Consider the following 25,359-nt stretch of genomic DNA (forward strand, 5'->3'; position numbering starts at 1 on the left):
ATGTTACCTTTTTGAGACAGCACCTCCAGTAGGTACAACAGGTGAAGTGGGGGTGTAACTGTGATGTATTGAGCAGAGTCCAGTACTGGTCCACAGAGTCCATATAAGACAGGTAGATGAGGTGAAGGCATTGAGTTGCATCTATTTTATTATGTATTCCCACTAATAAATTTTGGTGGTAGTGTTTTTCTCCCTTTTCCTTGCTGAGCCATAGAGTTTAATAATTATTGTGGTTGGCAAGGATCTGCTGAGGGACCATCTTCGTCATGCACACAGATCTCTTGAAGAAGCACCAGCAAACTGTGTACTTCAATCAGCAACTAGTTAATCTGACTGTGTTGCAGAGTGGAAAACAGAATGTTTCAAAATACCTATAGTATGCCACTATCGGGTCTGATACAGGTTTCTGGATCATTAGTATCTGCAGGATTTTGGCAGTTACGTCTGACCACTTTTTCTTCTTTGATACACTCAATCATTCTACTGTCCTACATCACATTAGCAGGCTGGTAGGAGTTTCGCAGGACCACTAAGTTTTACCATCTAAACCCATGTAGATACTCACCATAACCAACTTTAACCTTGCAGGTCAATTAGCATCTATGGATTGAGCAATGGAATTAAAGTTTTAATTCCTGTACCCCTTAAGCTGAACTTTATCAGATCTTGGACCTACAACATTAACTTGTTGAGCATTTCCAGCATTTCCTGGTTCTCTGTCTCTGATTTGCAGCATCCACTGTTTTTCCATGATATTCAATCTTTATCACATCCTCATCTCTGGCTCACACATTTTTTGGTGGACTAGATGTCAAAGAGGGTGAATCATGACGTCAGATTCAGAGTTGCAAAGAACTGCAAGAAGTCGTCCAAAGATTATTATTTTAGGAACTGCTACGTCCATGAATTAAACAGCTAAGGAAAAGTTGTACATAAAGATTAACCATATCCAGCATCTGTCTTTACCAGAAAACACTGGTCAGGCAGTAACTTTGGAAATGCATGTTTCAAAATATAAAGCAATGTTCAAACAAATATTAACAGTTATGAATATATAAATTCCTGATATGGCTGATGACAGAAATATCTGTAACCCTATTCCATTGTAATATAGTTAATGTTTTTGTATGTTTTCTGTTATTTCTGTTCGGATATACAAGTTTTGATAAACAAATCACCTAAAATCTAAGATGGTCAAACATCTGTTAATGAGCAATAGTCTTGATTCAATTGCCGTTAAAGTGAAGAATAATTTGTGATGGTAAATCTGGTTTTATTTCATATTATTTGACTGAGTGGCATTTCTTTTGTTTTCTCAGGTTATAACCCTTGAGGGTTGGGTTGATATCATGTATTTTGTTATGGATGCTCACTCCTTTTATAATTTCATCTACTTCATCCTATTGATCATAGTAAGTATTCAGTACTCTGGTGATGTGGGCATTATTGGTGGCTGACATGTACTGCCTTTCCTTAAAAGAAATTCGTTGGCTCAGAGTCATACAGCAGGAATACAGACTCTTCAGCCCTAGGATCCCATTCCAACCAATTTGCCTATCTGAGCTAATCTCATTTGCCTATCTTTGGCCCTTATCCCTCAAACTATTTTATATCCATGAACTTATCCAAATTTCTTCTAAACATTATAATCATGCCCTCCTCTACCACCTCCCCGGCAGATCTTTCCATATACCTGAGTGAAAAGCCCGGCTCTTGCATACCCTTGAAAAATTTCCTCCCTCGCCTTAAACCTATGCCATCCAGTTTTAGACTCACAAATCTTGGGAAAAAGTTATGTTCCTCATAATTTTGTAAATTACCATAAGGTCACTTCTGAACCATCATCACAACAGAAAAATATTCCCAGTTTATCTAGTCTCTCCCTATAACTGAAGGCTCCTGATGGAGGCAACATTCTTGTGTACTCTTTCCAACTTAATCACATCCTTCCTATAGCATGGAACTAGAACTCCACACAATATTCTAACTAGTGATTTGTACAACTGCAACGACATCCCATCCCTTATACTCAATGACTAGGCGGATGATTGTAAACATACCATACACCAGTCTGTCAACCAATGTAGCCACTTCCGTGAAACCATCTACATATTTGTACCTCAAAGTCCTGCCATTCACTGTGTACGCCCTTACCTGGTTTAATTTCTCAAAATATAACTATATACTTGTCTGAGTAAAATTCCATCAGCCATTCCCTCACCCACTTTCCCTGTTCATCTAGATCTGGTTATAGCCTTAGAAAACCTTCTGTGTTGTCCAGTATAGCACCAAATTTGATATCTTCTGCAACTTACTACTCACGCCATGTACATTTGCTTCCAAATCAGATATATATATATATTTATATATATATATGTATGTATGTGTGTGTGTATATATATAAAACAAGCAATAAAAGACCCAGCACCAATCCTTGCAGCACTTCAATGGTTACAAATGCTCCTATCTGAAAAGCAACCTTCCACTTTCACCCACTGCCTCATCCCACAAAGACAATTTTGTAACCAATTTGCTATCTCACCCTAGATCTCATTTATTCTAACCATCTGGACCAGTCTGCCATGCAGTATCTTCCAAGGGCCTTGTCCATGCAGGCAACCTCCATCCTCACTGCTCTCATTAATCCCCTTGGTCATATCCTCAAAAATTTATTAGAGCAATCTGCCATGAACAAAGCCATGCTAACTATCTCTAATCAGTCCTTGCCTTTCCAAATGTAAATAAATCCTGTCCCTCAAAATGATGTCCAGTAATTTCTTTGGAGCATAGTAGATTGAGGGGGGACTTGATAGAGGTATTTAAAATTATGAGGGGGATAGATAGAGTTGACGTGGATGGGCTTTTTTCATTGAGAGTAGGGGAGATTCAAACAAGAGGACATGGGTTCAGAGTTAAGGGGCAAAAGTTTAAGGGTAACACGAGGGGGAACTTCTTTACTCAGAGAGTGGTAGCTGTGTGGAATGAGCTTCCAGTAGAAGTAGTAGAGGCAGGTTTATTTTTGTCATTTAAAAAAAATTGGATAGGTATATGGGCAGGAAAGGAACGGAAGGTTATGGGCTGAGTGCAGGTAGGTGAGACAAGGTGAGCGTAAGCATTCGGCACGGACAAGAAGGCCTGTTTCCATGCTGTAATGGTTATATGGTTATGATTTCTCTGCCACTAATGTAAAGATCACCAGCCAGTTCTTGCAGGCATTCTTCAATATGCTTGTAACACTGGCCATTCCCCAGTTTTCCAGAACCTCAGTCATGGAAAATGAGTTTGTGCAACTAACCAGCTTTTCCCAGAATTTGGCATAGGGTCATAGTGTTGTAAAGCATGGAAACAGAACTATCAGCCCATTATCCAGCCCATGGTACCTACAGTATAGATTCAAAATTCTAGTACATTATCAAGAATGTATAAATTATACAACCTTGAGATTTGTTTGCTCACAGGTAACCCCAAAGCAAGAAACCCAAAAGAACTCAATTAAAGAAAAAATAGAATGAAAATAAAAATAGAAGCCCAACACTCGATGTGCAAGAGAAAGAAAAAAAATCATGCAAACAATCGAAGTGAACAACATCCCATTTACCTGCAATAGGTCCATAGCTTTGTGCCTTCACAATTTGTATTTCGTATTGTCAACTCTCACTGTTTGTTTCATCTGATAAATTCAAATAACTTGTGTTTCTCCTGCATGCATCTTCTCCAAACTAACCTTGTGAAACCTTCTACCACCCTATTTCACCTTGTACTAACCTTCTTTTTGTCATTCATTCACTTCCTCCTCATCAAATCAGTTTCCCTTTTGTCTCTCCTCCCCTTTTTCTCGAACCCGTGTCTTGAAACTTGTTTCAACTCCAACACATATTTTAAAAAGCAATAGTTCTGATAAAAGATTATCGACCCAAAACTTATTTCTTTATTAACAGAACATTAACAATTCTTTTAATATTTTGCTTTATTAATGTCAAAGTAATCCCCATTATTTTAGACTTTTATGATTGATGCCAACTTTAAATGGTGGGAAAAAGCATGCCATACTTGACAAAACTTAAAGCAATCAACTGTCCTACATTTTTCTTCCTATATTCTCACCCTGAGCAGGTCTAAGTGTTTCTTTTAACTACTCTCAAGCCTCACCCTTCTATAGCCCACACAATTCCAGCTCTGCAATTTTTAAATTACAGGAGAGATTTTTTTCTCAAAACTTAACAAACTGGAATGTTGAATATGAATATTTCTTTTAACTATTTCTTTTCCATTTTTTAATTTTTAGGTTGGGTCATTTTTTATGATCAATTTATGCCTAGTTGTCATAGCAACCCAGTTTTCTGAAACTAAGCAGCGTGAAAGTCAGTTGATGAAGGAGCAACGAATTCGCTTCATGTCTAACGCAAGCACGCTGGCGAGTTTTTCGGAACCAGGGAGCTGCTATGATGAGCTCTTGAAGTATATTGGCCACATGCTGAGGAAGGCCAAGCGTGAGGCTGTTCGTGTTTGCTATGTAGTGGTGGCCAGAAGAGGGGTGCATCCTGCCAACAGGAGCGGGCCACGCGCACAGCCCCGCAAACGGCGGAAACGGAAGCGGGCGGCCTCGGTCCATCATCTCATTCACCACCACCATCATCACCACCATTACCACGTGAGCAATGGAACAATGCGGGCACCACAGGCCAGCCCAGAAATCAGTGATGTGGAAACCAACTCTGCACACAATGGTGGCAACAGACTAATCGTGTTGCCCTCACCATTGTCAAGTTTGCACTCTCCCCCACCTCCTCCATCTCCCACCACTACCACACCTAGCAATACTGAATCTGTCCATAGCATCTATCATGCCAACTGCCACATTGAGCCAATCCAGTGCAAAACTTCCCTCAGGCAAGGCATAGGCCTGATCTCCCCAGATGGACTCCAGAAGAATTTGGATATCAAAAGCTACCCAACCGTGCACCCTAGCTCCCCACATCAGGTGATCAACCTGAACACCAAAGGTGAGAAGACACTTAAAGATGCAACAATGAATCCCGACAGCACAAAGACAAATCTCAACATCCCAGCTGGACCATACCGGAAGATGCATCGACTACTGGAAACGCAGAGTGCTGGTGAGTGAGCCAATTGAGAGTGAATGTCAGAGGATGGTGGAGATTGATTGAAGGCAGAGAGACAGCACAAAGAGCAACAAAGTGGGGAAATGGGGAAGTTAATCAACACTTTCTATGCAAATGCTGGCTGACTAGATGAGCACTGACAACTTTCCCTGTCTTTTTTACTGAGATGAAATTTATTTTTCCATCACCTTTAGAATGATTGCCATTTCCCACTGATTTTGCTTTGTTGAACTTCCACGTCCTTTTAAGCTTGCTAGCTCCTTAAGGATTGTTCCACTGCTAAATTAATTTGCCTTCACCATTTTAACAAAATCTCAAATATCCTTGCCCTTTTTTTGGATTTTTGTTGAAATCCCTTTTATTTAGTCCGTTGAAACTATTCTAAATCACTTCACCAGTATTGTTAGCTTGCATGTTCTATTCAGTGATGGTATGAGTTAGCAGATACACTCCTGTATATCCAGTTTAAGTGTGATAATTCTGCTGTGCTTTGAAACTGACCTCAAATTTAAGTTGGTTCTGTAGGCCCCATATGTGGCATGATACTTAGAGGTTTGTGAAATTCAGGAGCTAGAAGGCTTGAATTCTTATACAATGTATCTAAGAGTCATAGCCATAGAGTCAGCAGAGAAACAGGCTTTTCAGACCAACTCGTCTATGCTGACCAAGTTGACTACCTGAGCTAACATGATTCTATTTGTTTGCAAGCAAATAGTCCAATTCACAGGCAATCATATTTGCAATTAATGTTCCTGTGATTGGCTCTCCCATCTGGGAACCAGGTAAACCCATTCACCATTTCTGACAATCTAAATTCTAAATTGTGTGAGGAAACCTAATGCTGATTGAATGTTCATAGATCAAATTGTTGATTGACAACCTATCATTCTTCATCAGTATGCAAATAGAAATGTTGAGCTGTACAACAGAATTCTAGAACTTTGTCACACATTTTATTGTCATTGCTCAGAAATGCCATGTGTCTGTTACTAATTCGCACCAGTCACATTGTCATTAATTTTGGGGTCACAATTGAATATGTATACTATAGAGAGAGCACAGAGGAGATTTGCAAGGATGTTGCCTGGATTGGAGAGTATGCCTTATGAGAATAGGTTGCGCAAACTTGGCCTTTTCTCCTTGGAGCGCTGGAGGATGAGAAGTGACCTGATAGAGGTGTATAAGATGATTAGAGGCATTGATCGTGTGGATAGCCAGAGGATTTTCCCCAGGGCTGAAATGGCTAAGACATGGGGGCATAGATTTAAATTGCTAGGAAGTAGGTACAAGGGGTATGTCAGGGGTAAGTTTTTCCACACAGAGAGTGGTAGGTATGTGGAATGCACTGCCAGCGAAGGTGGTGGAGGCAGATACAAAAAGCTCTTTTAAGAGACTCTAAGATAGGTACATGGAGCTTAGAAAAATAAAGGGTGATGCTGTGGCGACCCACTTCCTAGCGCACTCGAACCGGCTCACAAATAGCCAGCGCGCAGGCACAAAGGCCAGGTCCGCAACAAAGGGAAAAAAGCCTGCGGGGGTTTGTGAGTACGTGTCCCTTAGAGCATCCGCGCCCGGGGAGGGCGGGATGAGGGAGGCTTTAAAGCAAGGCTGTGAAGTTCGAATAAAATCAACTTTAATTGCAGTTTACCGACTCCGTGTCGTTATTTTAGCGCTGCGTGTAGCACACCGCTACAATGCGGTAGGGAAATTCTAGGCAGATTCTAGAGTAGGTTACATCGTCAGCCCAACATTGTAGGCCAAAAGGCCTGTAATGTGCTGTAGATTTCTATGTTCTAAGAATATATTATTGACTAATACTTGAATTGTGTAGTGAATGGCTAAAAGACGAATAATTGAATGAGTTGAACTTTGAGATTGTACAATCTGTAACTTGGTTTTGTGAGGAATTTGTCTGACTCCCTATTGAGCAATGTACTGCTGTTATGTTTATGGTGTGTGGAGTGGCAGGGCAACTCACCGCTTGTCTTTGTTCATCTATTATGTTGATCTGAAAACAAGGTTAAGAGCACTTTACATCAGAATGAGTGAACACAGTGGACATGTTATGAGAAGATTAGTGAAGGAGAGAATTTTACTGAAAGTTATATACTCATGCTTTGTATGATACTTTCTTTCCACTTCTTAGCACAGTATTTATGGAATCAGAAAGAAGGGACAGAAATGCGTGGGGTTTTTACCCAAATTTTCAATTAACTTGTCAAGAGAACTGGAAATATCAGTTTGCTGATTGCAATTGTTAAATCAGGCACCAAAATTATATCAGAAACACACATTTGGTCTCCTAGATTTTTCACAGCAAAGAATTAGACAAAATATCACCCACAGAAACCTTGTTCTGTGTTCCTACATAATAATTACAGAAGGGAAATAAGCCATTTGGCACAACTGATCTATTCTGAATTTCTGCTCCAAATGAGTCTCCTCCAACACTTATTTTATCATCTGTATCAATATACTGTATCCCTTTTCCCACAGAGGGATACGGACCCACTGCAAACAAATGTGGTCAGATAAGCATCACAATGTGCATGGCGGCCAAAGGGCCAGTTTTGGTGCCATGTGATTCTACGACTCTAATGTACAGTGCACAGTACATCTAGAAGTGAATTAAATAGGTGTATACACACATCATGTTGGCGCGTGGCCAAGTGGTTAAGGCGTTCGTCTAGTTATCTGAAGGTCGCTAGTTCGAGCCTTGGCTGAGGCTGCGTGTGTGTCCTTGAACAAGGCACTTAACCACACATTGCTCTGCGACGACACCGGTGCCAAGCTGTATGGTCCTAATGCCCTTCCCTTGGACAACATTGGTGGCGTGGAGAGGGGAGACTTGCAGCTTGGGCTGCAAGTCCTCCATAAAAAAAACCTTGCCCAAGCTTGCACCCTGGAAACTTTCCAAGGTGCAAATCCATGGTCTATCGAGACTAACGGAGGCCCACACACACTACACACACATCAAAATGCTGCATTTAGAAACCGTTTATTCGGGTATTCATTATTTTTTCTTAATTTATTCCAGCAAATTGTGGGAAATACAGGCTAGTCTACTTGATATCTCCTCTTAAGAATTAGTCCAATAATCTTTTTTGTATTATATCCTTCCTTGGATATGAAGATCAAAATTGTACTATTAATAGGACCCAATATAATCAGAAAGATCTATTCTTGTAATAAGGACTAATGTATCATCTTCTTCCTGTATTACCTGCTATTATAGTATGTTGTCTTTCTGTGATTTATATATACCAGAGGTTCTCTGTGTCCCAATATTTCCAGTAACTCAACATTTAAAAATTATTTGCTCCTCTGTGTTTACTATTAAGTAACATTTCTGTAGGAATGTGTCCCATCTTGCACATTGTTACCCATTTGCTTAACATCCCAGCGTTCATTGGCTGTTTCCTTGCAGCTTCTATTTCCACACAACTTTGTTTCACTACCAGATTTGTCATTTAAAGTTTGTTAGCCTTCAAGGATCGTTCTACTCAACTTTCTCCCTCGGGTTGCACAGAAAAACTCAAATATCCTTGTCCTTCTGTTGGAGTTTTTGTTGAGACCCCTATTATTAAATACCTGTAAGATAGTCAGATTCACTTTTTTCCATCCTGTCATCTAAATCATTGATATAGACAATTAGTAGCCATGACCCAAGCACTGATCATTATGGTACCTGTATAATCTACAAAGAAAGAAAAGAACACTACAGAGATCTTTAAACCTTACGATTTCAAAGTGAAAAAGTGCTTTGCTTGAAACAATTGCTTTGAAAGTCCTGAGGTAAATGCACTGAAATGAGGTAAATGAGCTGAAATTGACTCCCGGTTGCAGCAGCTGTTCATATTCCTTACCTGTAGTTATGATCAAAGTATCTAGATACAACCATAGTCACCATATACAACCTTGAGATTCATTTACTTGTGAGCATACTCAATAATAATCATAACAGAATAATGAAAGACCACCCAACTAGGGCGTTCAACAAGACAACAAGCTGTGCAATTACAAAAAGGAAAAAAAAGTAATAATAAATAAATATCGAGAACATGGGATAAAGATTCCTTGAAAATTGAGTCCATTGGTTGTGGGAACATTTCAATGACTGGGCAAGTGAATTTGAGTGAAGTTATCCCCTTTGGTTCAAGATCCTAATGGTTCAGGGGTAGTAACTGTTCCTGAACCTGGTGGTATGAGTCCTAAAGCTCTTGTACCTACTTCCTGCTGGCAGCAGTGAGAAGAGAGCACATCCTGAGATGTGGGGGTCCCCCTAATGAAGGATGTTGCTTTCCCGCTGCAGCGCTTCACGTAGGTATAGTCAGTGGTTGGCAAGACTTTACCTGTGATGGACTGGGCATTATTCATTACTTTTTGTAGGATTTTCCATTCAAGGGCATTGACGTTTTCAAACCAGGCCATGATGCAGCCAGTCAATATACACTCCACTACAAGAAGCTCATCGAAGTTTTAGATCTCTTGCCAAATCTGAAGCAACAAACCATCTATTGGTATAACTCAACAAGTTGAACAGCATCTGTTGGGGATGGAATTATCGATGTTTTGTGTGGAAATTCTGCATATGGAGATGCTGTTTGACCTGCTAAGTTCCTCCCACAGGTTGTTTGTTGCTCCAGATACCAGCATCTGCAGTCTCTTGTGTCGACCAATGACTGAGCTCGATCCAGATAATCTCACCACCACTTATCTAAGAATTAAATTTAGGTCTAAAATAGCCTAAACCAGAAATAGTTTTTAGCACAGCGAGTTTGGGATTACTTACTGCCTGTTACGCCACTGACATTTAGGGCAGCAATGAAGGTCCTCCATCTCTGGCGGCATTCACAGCTTCCTTCATAATGTCCGTAGCTTCCTCTCGGTTTTCACTACTGTCAGTCATGCAAGTCCTGGTGGAGACTCAGGAATACCGTCACACTCAGATGAAGAAGGATTCTTCACTGCTGCTTCTGTAACTATTTTGTTTTACCAGTCAGTGTTGTTAGCCCCAAGATGAAGCCCTGAACCTGAAGGACTGGTGGACCACTCTTAGTCTGTTCTCTACCCTTTGACTGTTTAGTATGGGTGACCCTACCAAGAGCCAAAGCATAAAGCCCTGACTCCAGCCAACATAGCTTTCCAGGCCACGACAAGGCTATGGCCCGCTTGGAGGAATTTTGGCATTACGTTGATACAGTTAGAAAAGTAACACAATCAATCATTCCATTAGCAAAGTATCTCAAAAATATTGAGAAAAGTGTCTTTTACAATTTGTTTTTTACGCAATAACAACACTGCTTCATTTAGTATATTTTGACAACAAATTATTCAGCGTCAAAGGAGGAAGGTTTACACATTACTCATCTATTATATGCTTTCAATTGGCCCTTTGTGTATTATACTTTGATGAAAGGTACAATATGATGAAAGGAATTTTCTTCAACTGTGTTTGCTGAAATCCCATTTAGAAGGAAAAGGAGCTGGGAATTCAAAACAAGACAAACATGGTGTGTGTTTGGAAAAGAATGATAATATCGCAGTTGATGCAACATTTCTTCATATAATGAAATGCCATCAACTGAAAAAGTCTGAATTTCCAGCATCTGCAGATTTCCTTGTGTTTGCAACTGAAAAAGTTAAATTGTTCTGAATGCTTCCGGTGTTTTCAGATTCTATTTTGCACCATTTGTTCCCTTTTTGAAAGTTTAAAAGACCAAATGTGATCTTCTCTGCTCCCAACCCATAGGCTCTTGCAAAGGTTCCTGCAAGTTGTCTGGTCACTGCTTACCCTACAGCTCGCCCAGTGGAACGACTGACATTCTGAACTGTGATCCGCAAAGCTGTCCCATCTGTATCAGGGGCAATGAATCTGAGGTGACGGACAATGAGACACTGGATTCAGAGAGTGATGGCGTGTATGAGTTCACCCAGGATGCTCACTACAATGACCAACGAGATCCTCAATGTAACCAACCAAGAGTAAAGAAATGTTGGAAATTTTGGAACATAGTCTGCAACACCTGCCGCAAAATTGTTGACAGCAAATATTTTGGGCGAGGAATTATGATCGCTATTCTCATCAATACACTTAGTATGGGGATTGAATACCATGAACAGGTAAGGCAAAACAAAGTACTCTCGCACCTGTAAAGCTTTTATATTTCCAATGTATATGAAGTATTCAAGAGTACATTCAATGTAATTTTAGTCTGGAAATTCAATGATAGATTGACCACAATGTTATCAAATACTGTGTCAAGGAAGTCTCTCTGAGTAAAAAGCTCAAAGTAATTGCCTATGAAGCAGGAGACTAGAAAAGATCCAACTCTCGGCAAATTAAAAACCCTCTTTAGGTTCCTACCCTTAAATTTGGAAATTTAGGGTGTAAAGTTGATTAGGTTGGAAAGCATACCAGACACAACCTTTTTTGTTTCTATTGTAATGGTGAATTCAATCAAGGTGTATAAATATTGACACGTGATACTGCAACTGTATCTAATTTTATCTGAATATTTTAGGATTTTAACAATCTTATTTTCCATAATTGCATTTCAAAATGCAGATGGCAGATGATAGCAAATTAGGGTATGCAAAGGAATAAAGGAACGGAGGTTAAATTTATATTTGAAAGAAGGCTGTATATAAGTAATCAAACTGTTATCAGTGCTAGGCACTGAAATCACTCAGCTTCCCTTTTTGAATATTTAGACTGCATCCCAAGATGGCTGTGAACATTCCATCTGAATTAAGAATTTCCATCTGAGTTAGGAATCAAATAGGAATGCTTTTGGCTACAGTTCAGCAGGACTCACACTTCGTGGAATTATCATGTAAAATCCTGTGGTTCCAACTCACTGTCCTGTTTTAAGAAGCAACTTCAAAGCTGCCACTTTGATCGAGCATTTTTTCAGCTGTCTCCATCAGCTTAGTATCAAAATTTTGTCTGTACTCATGTGAAGGATCTAGAGGTACAGTGGATTCTGGTTAACGTGCCATTGGTTAATCAGGGCAGCTGGTAAATTGGGACAATTACCCAAATTGCCCCAAATTGGGACAATTGAGAGGTGACTTGATAGAGGTGTACAAGATAATGATAGGCATTGATAATGTGGATAGTCAGAGGCTTTTCCCCAGGGCTAAATGACTAGCACGAGAGGGTATAGCTTTAAGGTGCTTGGAAGTAGGTACAAAGGAGGTACAAAGTAGGTACAAAGGGATGAGTTTTTTTTTACACAGAGAGTGGTGAGTGTGTGGAATGGGTTGCCGGCGGCAGTGGTGGAGGCAGAAATGATGGGGCCTTTTAAGAGATTCCTGGATGGCTACATGGAACTTAGAAAAATAGAGGGCTATGGGTAAAGCCTCGGTAGTTCTAAGGTAGGGACGTGTTCAGCACAGCTTTGTGGGCCGAAGGGCCTGTATTGTGCTGTATGTTTTCTATGTTTCTATGTTTCTACAATTCTTAACAAAAACTAATCCAGAAAATAGCCAGGATTCCCTTTGTTTATTTGGGACACGATGCCACTTGATTGGGACAGGAGACTGTTGCTGAGCAGTTTCTAACTAGAGACAGATGCGTGCACTTGTGTGGCTGTTTGACACTGTGCTTGGAGCAAACAGTCTTTAAATAGTATTTGTTGCATGCACTTGTGTTCAAAATGCAGCGATTCGTGTCACTGATAGTTGGCAAGAAATAAGCAGCAAGACATTTCCAAACTATTTTGCTCACTGCGGATTGAAGCATTCAAGCTTGGAGATGCCAGAAACAGCTGGGAGTGAAAATGAAACAATTTCATTACTTTAAAAAGTTAGGAACTATGAAGAACATAAAATTATTGACAATCATCTTCAATATTACAAAAAATGAAGATCTGGAGGATGCAATTGTCAATAGCATTGTATAACTTGTACCGTGGAGACCATTCTGACAGGCTGCATCACTGTCTGGTATGGAGGGGCTACTGCACAGGACGGAAAGAAGCTGCAGAAGGTTGTAAATCTAGTCAGCTCTATTTGGGCACTAGCCTACAAAGTACCCAAGACATCTTTAGGGAGTGGTGTATCAGAAAGGCAGCGTCCATTATTAAAGACCTCCAGCACCCAGGGCATGCCCTTTTCTCACATTAGGTAGGAAATACAGAAGCCTGAAGGGCACACACTCAGTGATTCAAGAACAGCTTCTTCCCCTCTGCCATCCGATTCCTAAATGGACATTGAAGCTTTGGACACCACCTCACTTTTTTTTAATACAATATTTCTTTTTTAAATCCATTCAATATATGTAATTGATTAACTTGTTTATTATTATGTTTTATTTTATTTATTATTATTTTTGTTTCTCTCTGCTAGATTATGTATTGTATTGAACTGCTGCTGCTAAGTTAACAAATTTCACGTCACATGCCGGTGATAATAAACCTGATTCTGATTCTGATGAAGGTAGTCCATTACCTATACTAGATGACTAAGCTGATTTTGTTCATTTAGAATCAAAAGGCTGTGGCAGCATACAGGTACACAGGATGAATTCCTCCATCACTAACAATTAGAAGTTTTATAGTACTTTAGTAGTATTGATAGTATTCTAATTTGTTCTGTATTTCATTTAAATACATAATATGTTACTCAGTTAAATGGCAATTTGTCTTTCTTTAACACTTTTTAACTATTTCCATGAAACTTTCACTAATTGGGGCAACCGCTTAATTGGGCCAAAATGTACTGGTCCCAATTAACCAGAATCCATTGTATTTCACTACAATAAATGGACTTCATATCAAATTATAATGACATGAATAATCAGTAGTTTTGCTTTACATATTGCTTGTGAACCAAGGGAATGCAAGGATCTAGAATACATAGAAGTAGGGATGAAGAATTTAAAAACTTATTACAGGGACCTCAACCCAGGAGATTCATAGTCTGCTGAGGGCTAGATCGATGATATTCAAGACTGGTGATCCAGAACGATCCAAAAAATCCAGGTACGAACTACTGAAGGCCATCTTAAGAGCAAAAAAACAATTCAGATAGAGACTAAATCGCAACCATCAGCAGAATTTTCACACCATTACTTCCTAAAAAGCTAAACTTAATATCATGAATAGCAGTGATGCTTCACTCCCAGATAATCTCAATGCCTTTTATGTTCGCTTTGAAAGGGTGAATAAAGCTATATCAATGCAAATCCCTGTAGCATCTGGTGACCCTGTGATCTCTGCCTCAGAGGTCGACGTCAGAACATCTTTCAAGAGGGTGAACCCTTCCATGCAAGGTGTTAGCCCCTGATGGTGTACCTGGTTGGTCTCTGAAAGCCTGTGCCAACTAACTTGCGGAAATGTTCAAGGACATCTTCAGTCACACACCACCACCGTTGGAGGCTCCCATCTGCTTCAAAAGGGCAACAATCATGCTTGCGTCCAAGAAGAGCAGCGAAAGCTTCCTCAACGACCAGTGCCCAATGGCACTCACATCTACCGTGATGAGGTGTGTTGACAGGCTGGTCATGGTTAGAATCAACTCCTGCCTAAGCAAGGACCCAGACTTGTTGCAGTTTGCCCATCAGCACAATATGTCTACAGCAAATGCAAACTCACTGGCTCTCCACTTGTCTTTGGATCACCTGGACAATCAGTATTCAACACTATTATACCCTTGGTTCTAATCAAAAAGCTTGAAAACTTGGCCTCTGTGCCTCCCTCTGCAACTGAAACCTTGACTTCCAAACCGGAGGCCACAGTCTGTGTAGATTGGAAATAACATCCCATCACTGACAATCAACACAAGTGCACCTCAAGTATGCCAATTGCTCTGCTCTCCCTAAACCCATGACTGTGTTGCTAGGCACAGCTCAAACACCATCTATAAATTTGCCAATGACAGAACTACTGTTGTCAGAACTTCAGGTGGTGACACAGAGGTGTACAGGAATGAGATAGATCAGCTGGTTAAGAGTTGTCTCAGTAACAACCTTGCATTCACTGTCAGTAAGACCAAGGAATTGATTGTGAACTTTAGGAAAGGGAAGTCGAGGGAACACATACCAGTCCTTATGGAGGGATAAGAATTGGAAAGGATGAGCAGTTTCAAGTTCTTGGATGATAATCTCTCTGAGGATCTATCACTGGCATACATAATGAAATTTCTTATTATGAGATAGCAGTACATTGCAATACATAATAAAAAGAAAATTATAGTAAGAAATATGTATATATATCTATTCATTTTAAAAAGTTAAATTAAATAAGTAGTGCAAAAAGAAGAAAAAATTAGGTGAGGTAATATTCATGAGTTCAACGTCTATTCAGACATCTGATGGCAGAAGGGAAGAAGCTGTTCCTAAATTGTTGAGTGTGTGTCTTCAGACTCATGTACCTCCTTCCTGATGGTAGCAATGAGAAGAAGGCATGTCCTGGATGGTGAGGATCCTTCATGATGGTGCTGCCTTTTTCAGACATCGCTCTTGAAGATGTCCTGGATGCTGGGGAGGCTTGTGCCCAAGCAAGTCTTCATGTTTTTTTCCTACTTTTGTCCTGTTTTTTGCATCAGTACCACGTGAACCATAGGGCTTATTAGAACATGGTTTCTATTTTCAAGTTATTGCCAAGTTGCTGTTCTTTGTGGGGAGTTGGCGAGCTTGATTCCTGCATTGATGTTGGCGAGATGGAGATAATGGACACCCTGTCATTGATAACCCGAGTCAAGCAGAGAGGCTCAGGGCAGTTGTCAGAGCTTTCTCCACAGTCGGACTTATTCCTCACTTAAAGGATTCCTCCCAGCAGTTCTCCAATGAGAAACAGGTTTTCAATTTACCGCACTGATCAACAACCAGCCAGTCACACAAACTCTTAACTATAAATCGATGGTCTTGTAGGAAACTCCAAAACAAATATGGTCCCAGAGACATTCAGCTCAGAACCAGCAGATGAGGAGAATACCATACTGATTGAAATTAAGTACAAGATATCCTATACGATTCAGCTGTGTTGGGATCTCCACAGTGAACATTGCAATCATCAAATATAACAGAAAATTACAGAAGCGCTTTAAAATTGGATTGTACTTCTCAGCAGCAGAATGTTATATGCAGCATATAAATGCTTCCAAAGTACTCCATAGATTTGATGCAATCCCACCAGGGATTTCCTCTCCCCATCTTTTTTGCTTACTGCCTATTACGCTGCTGGCATTTAGGGTAGCAATTAACGTTCTCCATCTCTGGTGATGTTCAGGGCTTCCTTCATCGTGTCAATAGCTTTGCCTCGGTTTTCACTACCGTCAGTCAAGCAAGTCCTGGGTGGAGACTCAGAAATACCAGTCAGGGATGTTAGCCTTGAGCTGAAACCCCAAACCTGGAGGACCAGTGAAACAATCTTATTCTGGCCTCTATCTTTAACCTATATGGAATGGGTGACCCTACCGAGAGTCAAAGCATAAAGCCCTGACTCCAGCCAACATAGCTCTCTGGGTCTTAGAGGCACACAAGCCTCCAAACCACAACTGGATTGTGGTCCTCTAGAAGGTTTATTTTTTCTCTCTTTGTGGGAGAGAAAGTTAGCCTTGATGAATGCCAGATCACAGCAAGACCCCACTTCTAATGAGGATGTCCTGGAACTCTGTTTGACACATCATTTGTGTTATTAGTCCTTGAGAAAGAGACCAACAAGTAATTCTTAGTTATGTATAAATAATTATGTGAATTTAATACTTTGACAAGGTGCAGTGAGGGTTTCATTCCATGACAGTAGGAGCAAAAAGAGTTAAATCAGGAAAAAGAATAAAATGATTTAACAGAATACCAGCTGGATCCTTAACAATAAAAGAGAAGAATTCTGCCAAGTTGTCTCACAAACTTCAATGTAATTGAACATTTTTGTGTCCTTTAATTTTCTTTTCCCCCAGCATCTGAATTTTAGACATTTTAAGCCTTAGCTTCATTAGACTGTTATTCTGGATAATTTTAAACAAAGCTCTCTTCGGAACCTTGCAAACTGGCTGCCAGCTTTCCTACTTTACAAGAATTGCCCTGACACTGTGGTACACAGCTTCCTGGCAGGAATGGCCTGGTTTACAATCCAAACCATTAATGGGGGAAAAAAACAGGCTGTGCTTTACCCACACATAACCAGATGTTGATATTTAGTCATGTTTAAAGGCACAAATGTCACAGTTCTCACTCACATCTTCTTTGCTGATCCCTTTACATCTTCATTTGGTGCCCACTGTTTGCAGACTCACTGCCCCATTCACTGCTACCTGCATACAGTAGTCCTTGTCCTGCACTGCACTCTATCCTCTCATCCCTCCTATAACTGCCCCCTCACTGCTGATCTCAATACCTCCTCACTTCTGCAATCCCTCTCCCCACACTTTGTCCACTGTTCCATCACTGCACTTCTGACCCATAATGTTCCTTGACTGCTCCCTCAGTGGTCTTGTCGTTGGCATACTGCTTCGCTCATTAGTCCTCCACAACTGCATTCATCGCAACAGCAGTGTGACTTTTCATTTGTCAGACCTTTCTACCCATCAATGTTTGCCTGTCCTCTACTTACCTGCACTCCATTATTAAACATCGATGGATCTCTACCACACCGTACTTCAGTTTTATATAATGAGAGACACCCTACCAACCTATACAGTATCAGACACCTACCCCACCATGGACAAACCTCTACCTACCTGTATTCCAATGTTATACAGTAACAGACCTTTACTACAAGTAGCATACCCCAGTTTCACAGAGGGGGAGACAATTATACACTAGTATGGTATTCCTCAGTATACTATCCCAGTGTTAAACAATGACAGATCCATGTCCACAAGTGTATGCTCAGGCGAGGGACAATGGATCTGCAGCTGGTTTCTGGGCCCACCTATTTGATGAGGCTTGACAAAGCTTTGGGAATTTTGTTTTTGGAATCCTAGTTCTGGCTAAGTCGGTTCCCTGGATCTTGTTGGGAAAGGTAGATTTTTTGAATATGGATGTATTGAAGGTTACAGAAGCAAAGGAAAGAGAAGTTGAGGCCATGTGAGGATTAGGTTTGAGGGTCTGTGTAACCCATTCCTACTCTTGCATTTTTATGTTCTTGCAACACCTACAGTTGGACAGCTGAACAAATCTGACTTTGCTGCTGCTGTATTGGAGGAATGGGGGAAGGGGGAAAAGAGCCTGGAGAAGGAGGGAGAGCAGAGGTGAAAGATAGAAGAGCTGCTAACAGTCCCCTATCCATCTTTGAAAAGGAAGTAAGCTTTCATGTGCACATCCATACTGGATATTCCATTTCCTGTGCAATATTCCTAATCCAGGAAGCAAAACAAAAAGAAACATCATCTCCAAGACAGGCCCCAAGCTGAACGACTCCAGCAGGGGATTTGATCCAGTCACCCAACTGAGCTGTTGGCCAACATTCTGCTCTCTGTGGTGAGCATTGCTGACTCACCACTCATCTCAGAAATAACCTGGTATTGAACTCCAAGCAAGGGAAAGTAAGCCTCACTTCCATCTAGTTTGATCATGGGATCACTGAATCATCCATCTTTGTAAATGCACGTCCTACTGAAAGTGAGGGACTATGAAATTGCTCTGAAAATTGATTTGAAAGTACTTCCTACTTCATGTCAAATCACACCCATAGAAACAAAATCTTGAGTGAAAAATAGATTGAAAGGGACCCACAGATGAACTGGCAGCCAGAACATGTGACTTCAAAGGGAATTGGGTTTCCATGAAATATGAGTGGTAAAGAAGCATTTATAACCCTTTGTTCAAGTTTGAGAATGTGTACACAGACAGTGCAGTACAAATGTATTTTATCATAGCTAATTGAAGCTGCAGCCAGGAAACCCAAACAAAAGAGGTAGTAATTAGATGCATTATGAGTCACAGAACAGGAGATGCAAGATATTTGTGGTCAAAGGTCTTGGCTAGAGCTGAAAATCTGTACTGTACTAGATAAGGATGTGCTTAGAACCTGGGTATGCAAGCACCAGGTGTCACTACATAGTAAAGTGTTCCAAAAGAGGGCCTTGCCAAATTACCAAGGAACATTCCTTTCAACTGGCCCACGACATGTAACCTGTCCCTTATAGAAAGTTTTTTTTGTGCGGAAGAACACCTTTGACCATGAGTTAATCTGGAAATAGTTGACACTGAATGTTCTTGACATCCTGCAGTATATGGATTCTGTCAGATGGCTTTCTACACAGTTTGTCGAAGTCATTTGGCAGAATGCTTCATTAACAGAGGTCTTAAGAAAGCACTCGAGTGTTGGAAATAACTTGGAAAATGTGTAGCTCGGGTGTTTGATGGTTGGGTTGAGTTGCTCTCCGATCTTGGCAATCCATTTGCAAACGTTTCGTCACCATACGAGGAGACATCATCAGTTCACAGATTTTCTCTGCTTTGATGTGGGATCCTATCCACCCACTGGGTTGCCTTTTCCAACATAATTGTATGCTTGAAATCAATTGCTTTTGAGTTGTGTCCATCATTCCTACTTGTAGCAGTGAACCATGACCTTGCATCAATTCCAGAAGTTAATTGAATTGTTAACTTGGAGAATAGAACAGCATCTGGAAATCTCTGAAATACGTCTCTAGTTTCAAACCACTAACCTAGAAAAAGAGGCTTCCACAAGAATTTACTTTATATACAAGTTTTGACCACTTTTTTTTTAAATTGAGAAAACTGTCCTGCAGCTTCCAGTAAAGAATATGATCTGAGCCATTAGCTTGTTTCCTAGAATCAGTTTCCAAAGAAAAACTCAACTGGCAGTTAACAATCTGAATATCTGATATACATCTTGTCTTTGAGAAGACAAGAACCTTCAGAAAATAATTGTACACTAATTTACCTGAAAAGGGTATGTTATTATGGATTTAAAATACTAAAAAATAAGACTTTAGCTAATTGATTCCTACAATTGGAAATGGAATAAGGACGTGGGTTAGAAGGAATGAGGTTGTAGTACATCTCCAGAGGGATGAACTCTAACTAAATAACCTTATATGTTAAACCACAATAATTTGAGATATGACCAAAACAGTAATTTCTTTATTGCTAAGACCCAGTAACTACTATATGTACATACATGTAGATTTACAATGGTGGCATAATGCCTTTCAGGTATTGACTGACTGTCCAGAGTCATAGGTTCAGACATGGATCACAAACTTGGAACAAACACAAGTCATCATCCTGCCTAAGAAAAGGAAGAACACTTGAAACCACCTTTGAAAATAGCAAGAACATAAAATATACTCTGTGTAGGAGAAATCAGTGTCTATCACCAAGATGACTAGAACAGAGTGTAGAACAGAGTGATCTAGGAATAATGGTGCATAGTTCCCTGAAGGTGGAATCTCATGTGGATAGGGTGGTGAAGAAAGCTTTCGGTATGCTGGCCTTTATAAATCAGAGCACTGAGCTAGGAGTTGAGATGTAATATTAAAATTGTACAAGGCATTGGTAAGGCCAAATTTGGAGTATTGTGTACAGTTCTGGTCACCGAATTATAGGAAAGATGTCAACAAAATAGAGAGAGTACAGAGAAGATTTACTAGAATGTTACCTGGGTTTCAGCACCTAAGTTACAGGGAAAGGTTGAACAAGTTAGGTCTTTATTCTTTGGCGTGTAGAAGGTTGAGGGGGGACTTGATAGAGGTATTTAAAATTATGAGGGGGATAGATAGAGTTGACGTGGATAGGCTTTTTCCATTGAGAGTAGGGGAGATTCAAACAAGAGGACATGAGTTGAGAGTTAGGCGGTAAAAGTTTAAGGGTAACACGAGGGGGATTTTCTTCACTCAGAGAGTGGTAGCTGTGTGGAATGAGCTTCCAGTAGAAGTGGTAGAGGCAGGTTCGGTATTGTCATTTAAAGTAAAATTGGATAGGTATATGGATAGGAAAGGAATGGAGAGTTATGGGCTGAGTGCGGGTCAGTGGGACTAGGTGAGAGTAAGCGTTCGGCATGGACTAGAAGGGCCGAGATGGCCTGTTTCCGTGCTGTAATTGTTATATGGTTACATATGACTCAAAAGCACCAGCAAAGACCAAACTGGATTACTCCTCAAGGGCATATTCGCCACACTGGGTCTGTAGCAGGTGATGAGTAAACCTACTTCCAGGCTGTATTGCAATGAATTCTAATCACCTCATGTTAGGAGGATGTGAAGGTTTTGGAGGGAGCACAAAAAGGTTTACCAGGATGTTGCCTTGATTAGAGGGCATGTCCTATAAGAGGAGGTTGAACAAACTGGGTTGTTTTCTCTGGAGTGGTGAAGGCTGAAGGGAGTCTTGATAGAACATTATGCAATCGCGAGAGGTATTGATTAACAGCTTGCATCTTTCCCCGGGGTTGAAATGTTTAATACTAGAAGATACACCTTTAAAGTGATGGGGCAAGTTTACTCTATAAAAGAATAAAAAGGAAATGTGCGGAGTAAGTACATTGTAGGCCCCTGGAATGATGGTGAAGAGTGGTGGCAGAGGTAAATACAACAGAGACATTAAAAAGTCTTTTAAATAGGTATATGAATGTGCAAAGAATGGAAGGTTGTGGGCATTGTTTATGCAGAAGGAATTAGTTTAGTAAGGTGCTTATTAACTAGTTTAATTACTTCTAGAACATACAACTTTACAGCACAGAACATGCCCTTCGGCCAATGACACTGTGCCAACCTTTTAACTTGCTCTAAGACTAACCTAACCATTCCCTCCTACATTTTCCTCCATTTATCTATCATCCATGTGTCTATCTAAGAGTTTCTTAAATGTCTCTAATGTATCTGCCTCTACCACCACTCATGGCAGGGCTGACTACACACTTACCACTCTGTGTAAAGAACATACTTCTCACATCTCCCCTTCTACTGACCATAACATTATGCCACCTTCTATTAGTCATTTCCACCCTGGGGAAACTCTACTGACTGTCCATTCTATGTATGCCTCTCATTATCAAGTCACCTCTCATCTTCCTTTGCTCCAAGAGAAAAGCCCCAACTCGCTCATCTTATCTTCACAAGACATACTCTCTAGTCCAGGCAGCACCCTGGTAAACCTCCTCTGCACACTCCAGAACAGAACACAACATTCCATAAGACAATAAGATAAGATATGGTGACAGAATTAGGTCATTCTGCCCATCAAGTCTGCTCCACTATTCCATTATCCCTCTCACATTCTCCTGCCTTTTCCCTGTAAGCTTTGACACCCTAACTAATTAAGAACTTTATCAAGCTCTGTTTTAAACATATCCAATGACTTGGCCTCCACAGCCATCTGTGGCAATGAATTTCATAAATTCATCATCCTCTGGCTAAAGAAATTCCTGCTCATCTCTGTTTTAAATGGGAATCCTTCTATTGTGAGGCTGTGCCCTTTGTTCCTAGACTCATCCACTGTAGGAAACATCCTCTCCACATCCACTCTGTCCACATATGTGAATATGTGGACAGAATAAAATCCCCCCTCACCCCACTAAAAGCCTGCTGGTATAGGCCTAGAGCTATCAAAAACTCCTCATATGTTAACCCTTTCATTACTAGAATGATTCACATGAACCTCCTCTGGACCCCCTCCAATGCCTGCACATCCTTAAGGGGCCTAGAACTGCTCATAACACCCCATATGGTTTGACCAATGCCTTATAAATCCTCAGCATTACATCCTTGATTTTGTATTCTAGTCATCTCAAAATGAATGGTAACATTGCATTTGCCTTCCTTACCACTGACTAAACTTATAAGTTAAACTTTAGGAAATCCTGCACTAGGACTCCCAAGTTCCTTTGCACTTCAGATTTTTGAATTTTTTTGCTCATTTAGAAAATAGTCTATACTTTTGTTCCTTCTACCAAAGTACATGACCATATACATCCCAAGACTGTATTCCATATGCCACTCGTTTGCCCATTCTCCTAATCTGTCTAAATTCTTCTGCAGACTTCTTACTTCCTCAACACTACCTGCCCCTCCACTTAACTTTCTTATCTTTCATTAATTTGGCCACAAAACCAACAATTCCATAATCCAAACCCCATTGACATATAACACGAAATGGAGCAATCCCAACACCAAATCCTGCAGAACACCACTAGTCAGTGCAGCCAACCAAAAAAGGCCCCATTAATTTCTACTCTTTGCCTCATGTCAGTCAGACAATCTCCTATCCATGCTACTATTTTGCCAGTAATACCATGGACTCTTAACTTGTTAAGCAGCCTCATGTGTGGCACCTTGTCAAAGGCTTTCTGAAAATCTAAGTAAACAATGCCCACTGACTATCCTTGTCTATCCTCCCTGTTATTTCCTCAGAATTCCAGCAAATTTGTCAGGCAAGGTTTCCCCTTAAAGAAATGAACTCTAACATCTTCCCAGTCTCTGAAGTCAGACCAACTGGCTATAATTTCCTTTCATCTGCCTCCCTATCTTCTTAAAGAGTGGGAGTGACATATGCAGAACCACTCCAGAATCTTGTGATTATTGAAAGATCACTACTAATACCTCCATAATCTCTTCAGCTACCTCTTTCGGAACCCTGGAATGTAGTCCATCTGTACCAGGCAACTTGTCACCTTCAGACCTGTCAGCTTCCCAAACACTTTCTCCTTAGTAATAGCAATGACATTCACTTCTGCCCACTGACATTCTCAAATTGCTGGTATGATGTTAGTGTCTTTCACAGTGAAGACTAATGCAAAATACTTAAATTTGTCTGCCATTTCTTTGTCGCCCATTACTACCTTTCCAGCATAATTTTCCAGTGGTCCAATATCCATTCTTGCCTCTTTTACTCTTTATATATCTGGAAAAAAAATAAATTTGGTATCCTCTTTGATATTATTGGATAGCTTACCTTCATATTTCACCTTTTCTCTCCTTATGGCTTTTTAGTTGTCTTCTGTTGATTTTTAAAAGCTTCCCTATCCTCTAAATCCCACAAATTTTTTCTCTATTATACACCCTCTCTTTTGCTTTTATGTTGGCTTTGACTTCCTTTATCAGCCACGGTTGTGTCATTCTCCCTACTTTGGGATGTCTCTATCCTGCGCCTTCAAAATTGCTCCAGGTAACTCCAACCACTGCTGTTCTGCCATCATCCCTGCTAGTTTCCCCTTCCAATCAACTTTGGCCAGCTCCTCTATGTTTCTGTAACTCACTTTACTCCACTGTAATGCTGATACACCTGACTTTAACTTCATTCTGCATTTTGAGAAAGAGAATTTTATCATAATTATGAACACTGCCTCCAAAGGGTTTCTTTACCTTAAGTTTCATAATCAAATCTGTTTCATTACACAACACCCAATCTAGAATTGCCTTTTGCTTAGTGGGCTCAACCACAAGCTATTCTAAAAAGCCATCTCATTGGCATTCTACAAGTTCCCATTCTTGGGATCCAGCACCAACCTGATTTTCCCCAATTACCTGCATATTGAAATCCCCCATAACAATCATAACATTGCCCTTTTTACGTGCCTTTTCTATATCTTGTTGTAATTTGTAACCCGCATCCTTGCTACTGTTTGGAGGCTGTATATAACTCCCACCAGGATCTTTTTACTCTTGCCATTCCATAACTCTAATGGCAAAGATTCTACATTTTCTGATCCTGTGTCACCGCTTTCTAAGGATTTGATTTCTTTTTTTTGAAAAACAGCCTCTCACCTCCATTGTTTAACTGCCTGCTCTTTTGTTAGACGTGTATCCTCAGATGTTAAGCTCCCATAATGATCTTCTTTCAGCCATGACTCAGTGATGCCCACGTTATACCAACCAATCTGTAGCTGTACTACAAGATCATCTACCTCATTCTTGTACACCCCTTATAACACACACAGTACTGTTTATCACTGACTGAAATTTTGCCCTCTCATCTGCCTGTACTTCCTCAGAGTCTCATTAAACAATTTATTTGTATACCAACTGCCCCATCCCTATCTCTCTGGTTTCAAATCCCCTGTCAAATTAGTTTAAATCCTCCCCAACAACTTATCTTGTACAGGTCATAAGGTACCTTACCCAGAAGTGATCCAAATGATCCAAAAATCTTAAACCCTATCGCCTGCACCAATTCCTCATCCACGTATTCGTCTTACACATCACCCTATTCCTACCCTCACTGGCACATGGCAAAAGCAGCAATTCAGAGATTACTACCCTTGAACTTCTGCTTTTCATCTTTCTACCTAATTTTCTATAATCTCTCTTCAGGATCTCCTCCCTTTTC

General features: G+C 40.3%; 1 protein-coding gene across 2 annotated transcripts in view; it reads left to right on the forward strand.

The window, feature by feature from the left end:
- The window catches only part of cacna1g (calcium channel, voltage-dependent, T type, alpha 1G subunit), a 315,144-nt gene that overhangs the window by 73,379 nt on the left and 216,406 nt on the right, over positions 1–25,359 (forward strand). For both annotated transcript variants that reach the window (XM_073026745.1, XM_073026746.1), the window contains exons 6-8: positions 1,320–1,412; positions 4,286–5,117; positions 10,876–11,246. In XM_073026745.1, coding sequence (XP_072882846.1) covers positions 1,320–1,412; positions 4,286–5,117; positions 10,876–11,246 — 1,296 coding nt within the window. The remainder of the gene's footprint in view (positions 1–1,319; positions 1,413–4,285; positions 5,118–10,875; positions 11,247–25,359) is intronic.

Source organism: Hemitrygon akajei, chromosome 22, assembly GCF_048418815.1.
Source record: "Hemitrygon akajei chromosome 22, sHemAka1.3, whole genome shotgun sequence".
NCBI lineage: Eukaryota > Metazoa > Chordata > Chondrichthyes > Myliobatiformes > Dasyatidae > Hemitrygon > Hemitrygon akajei.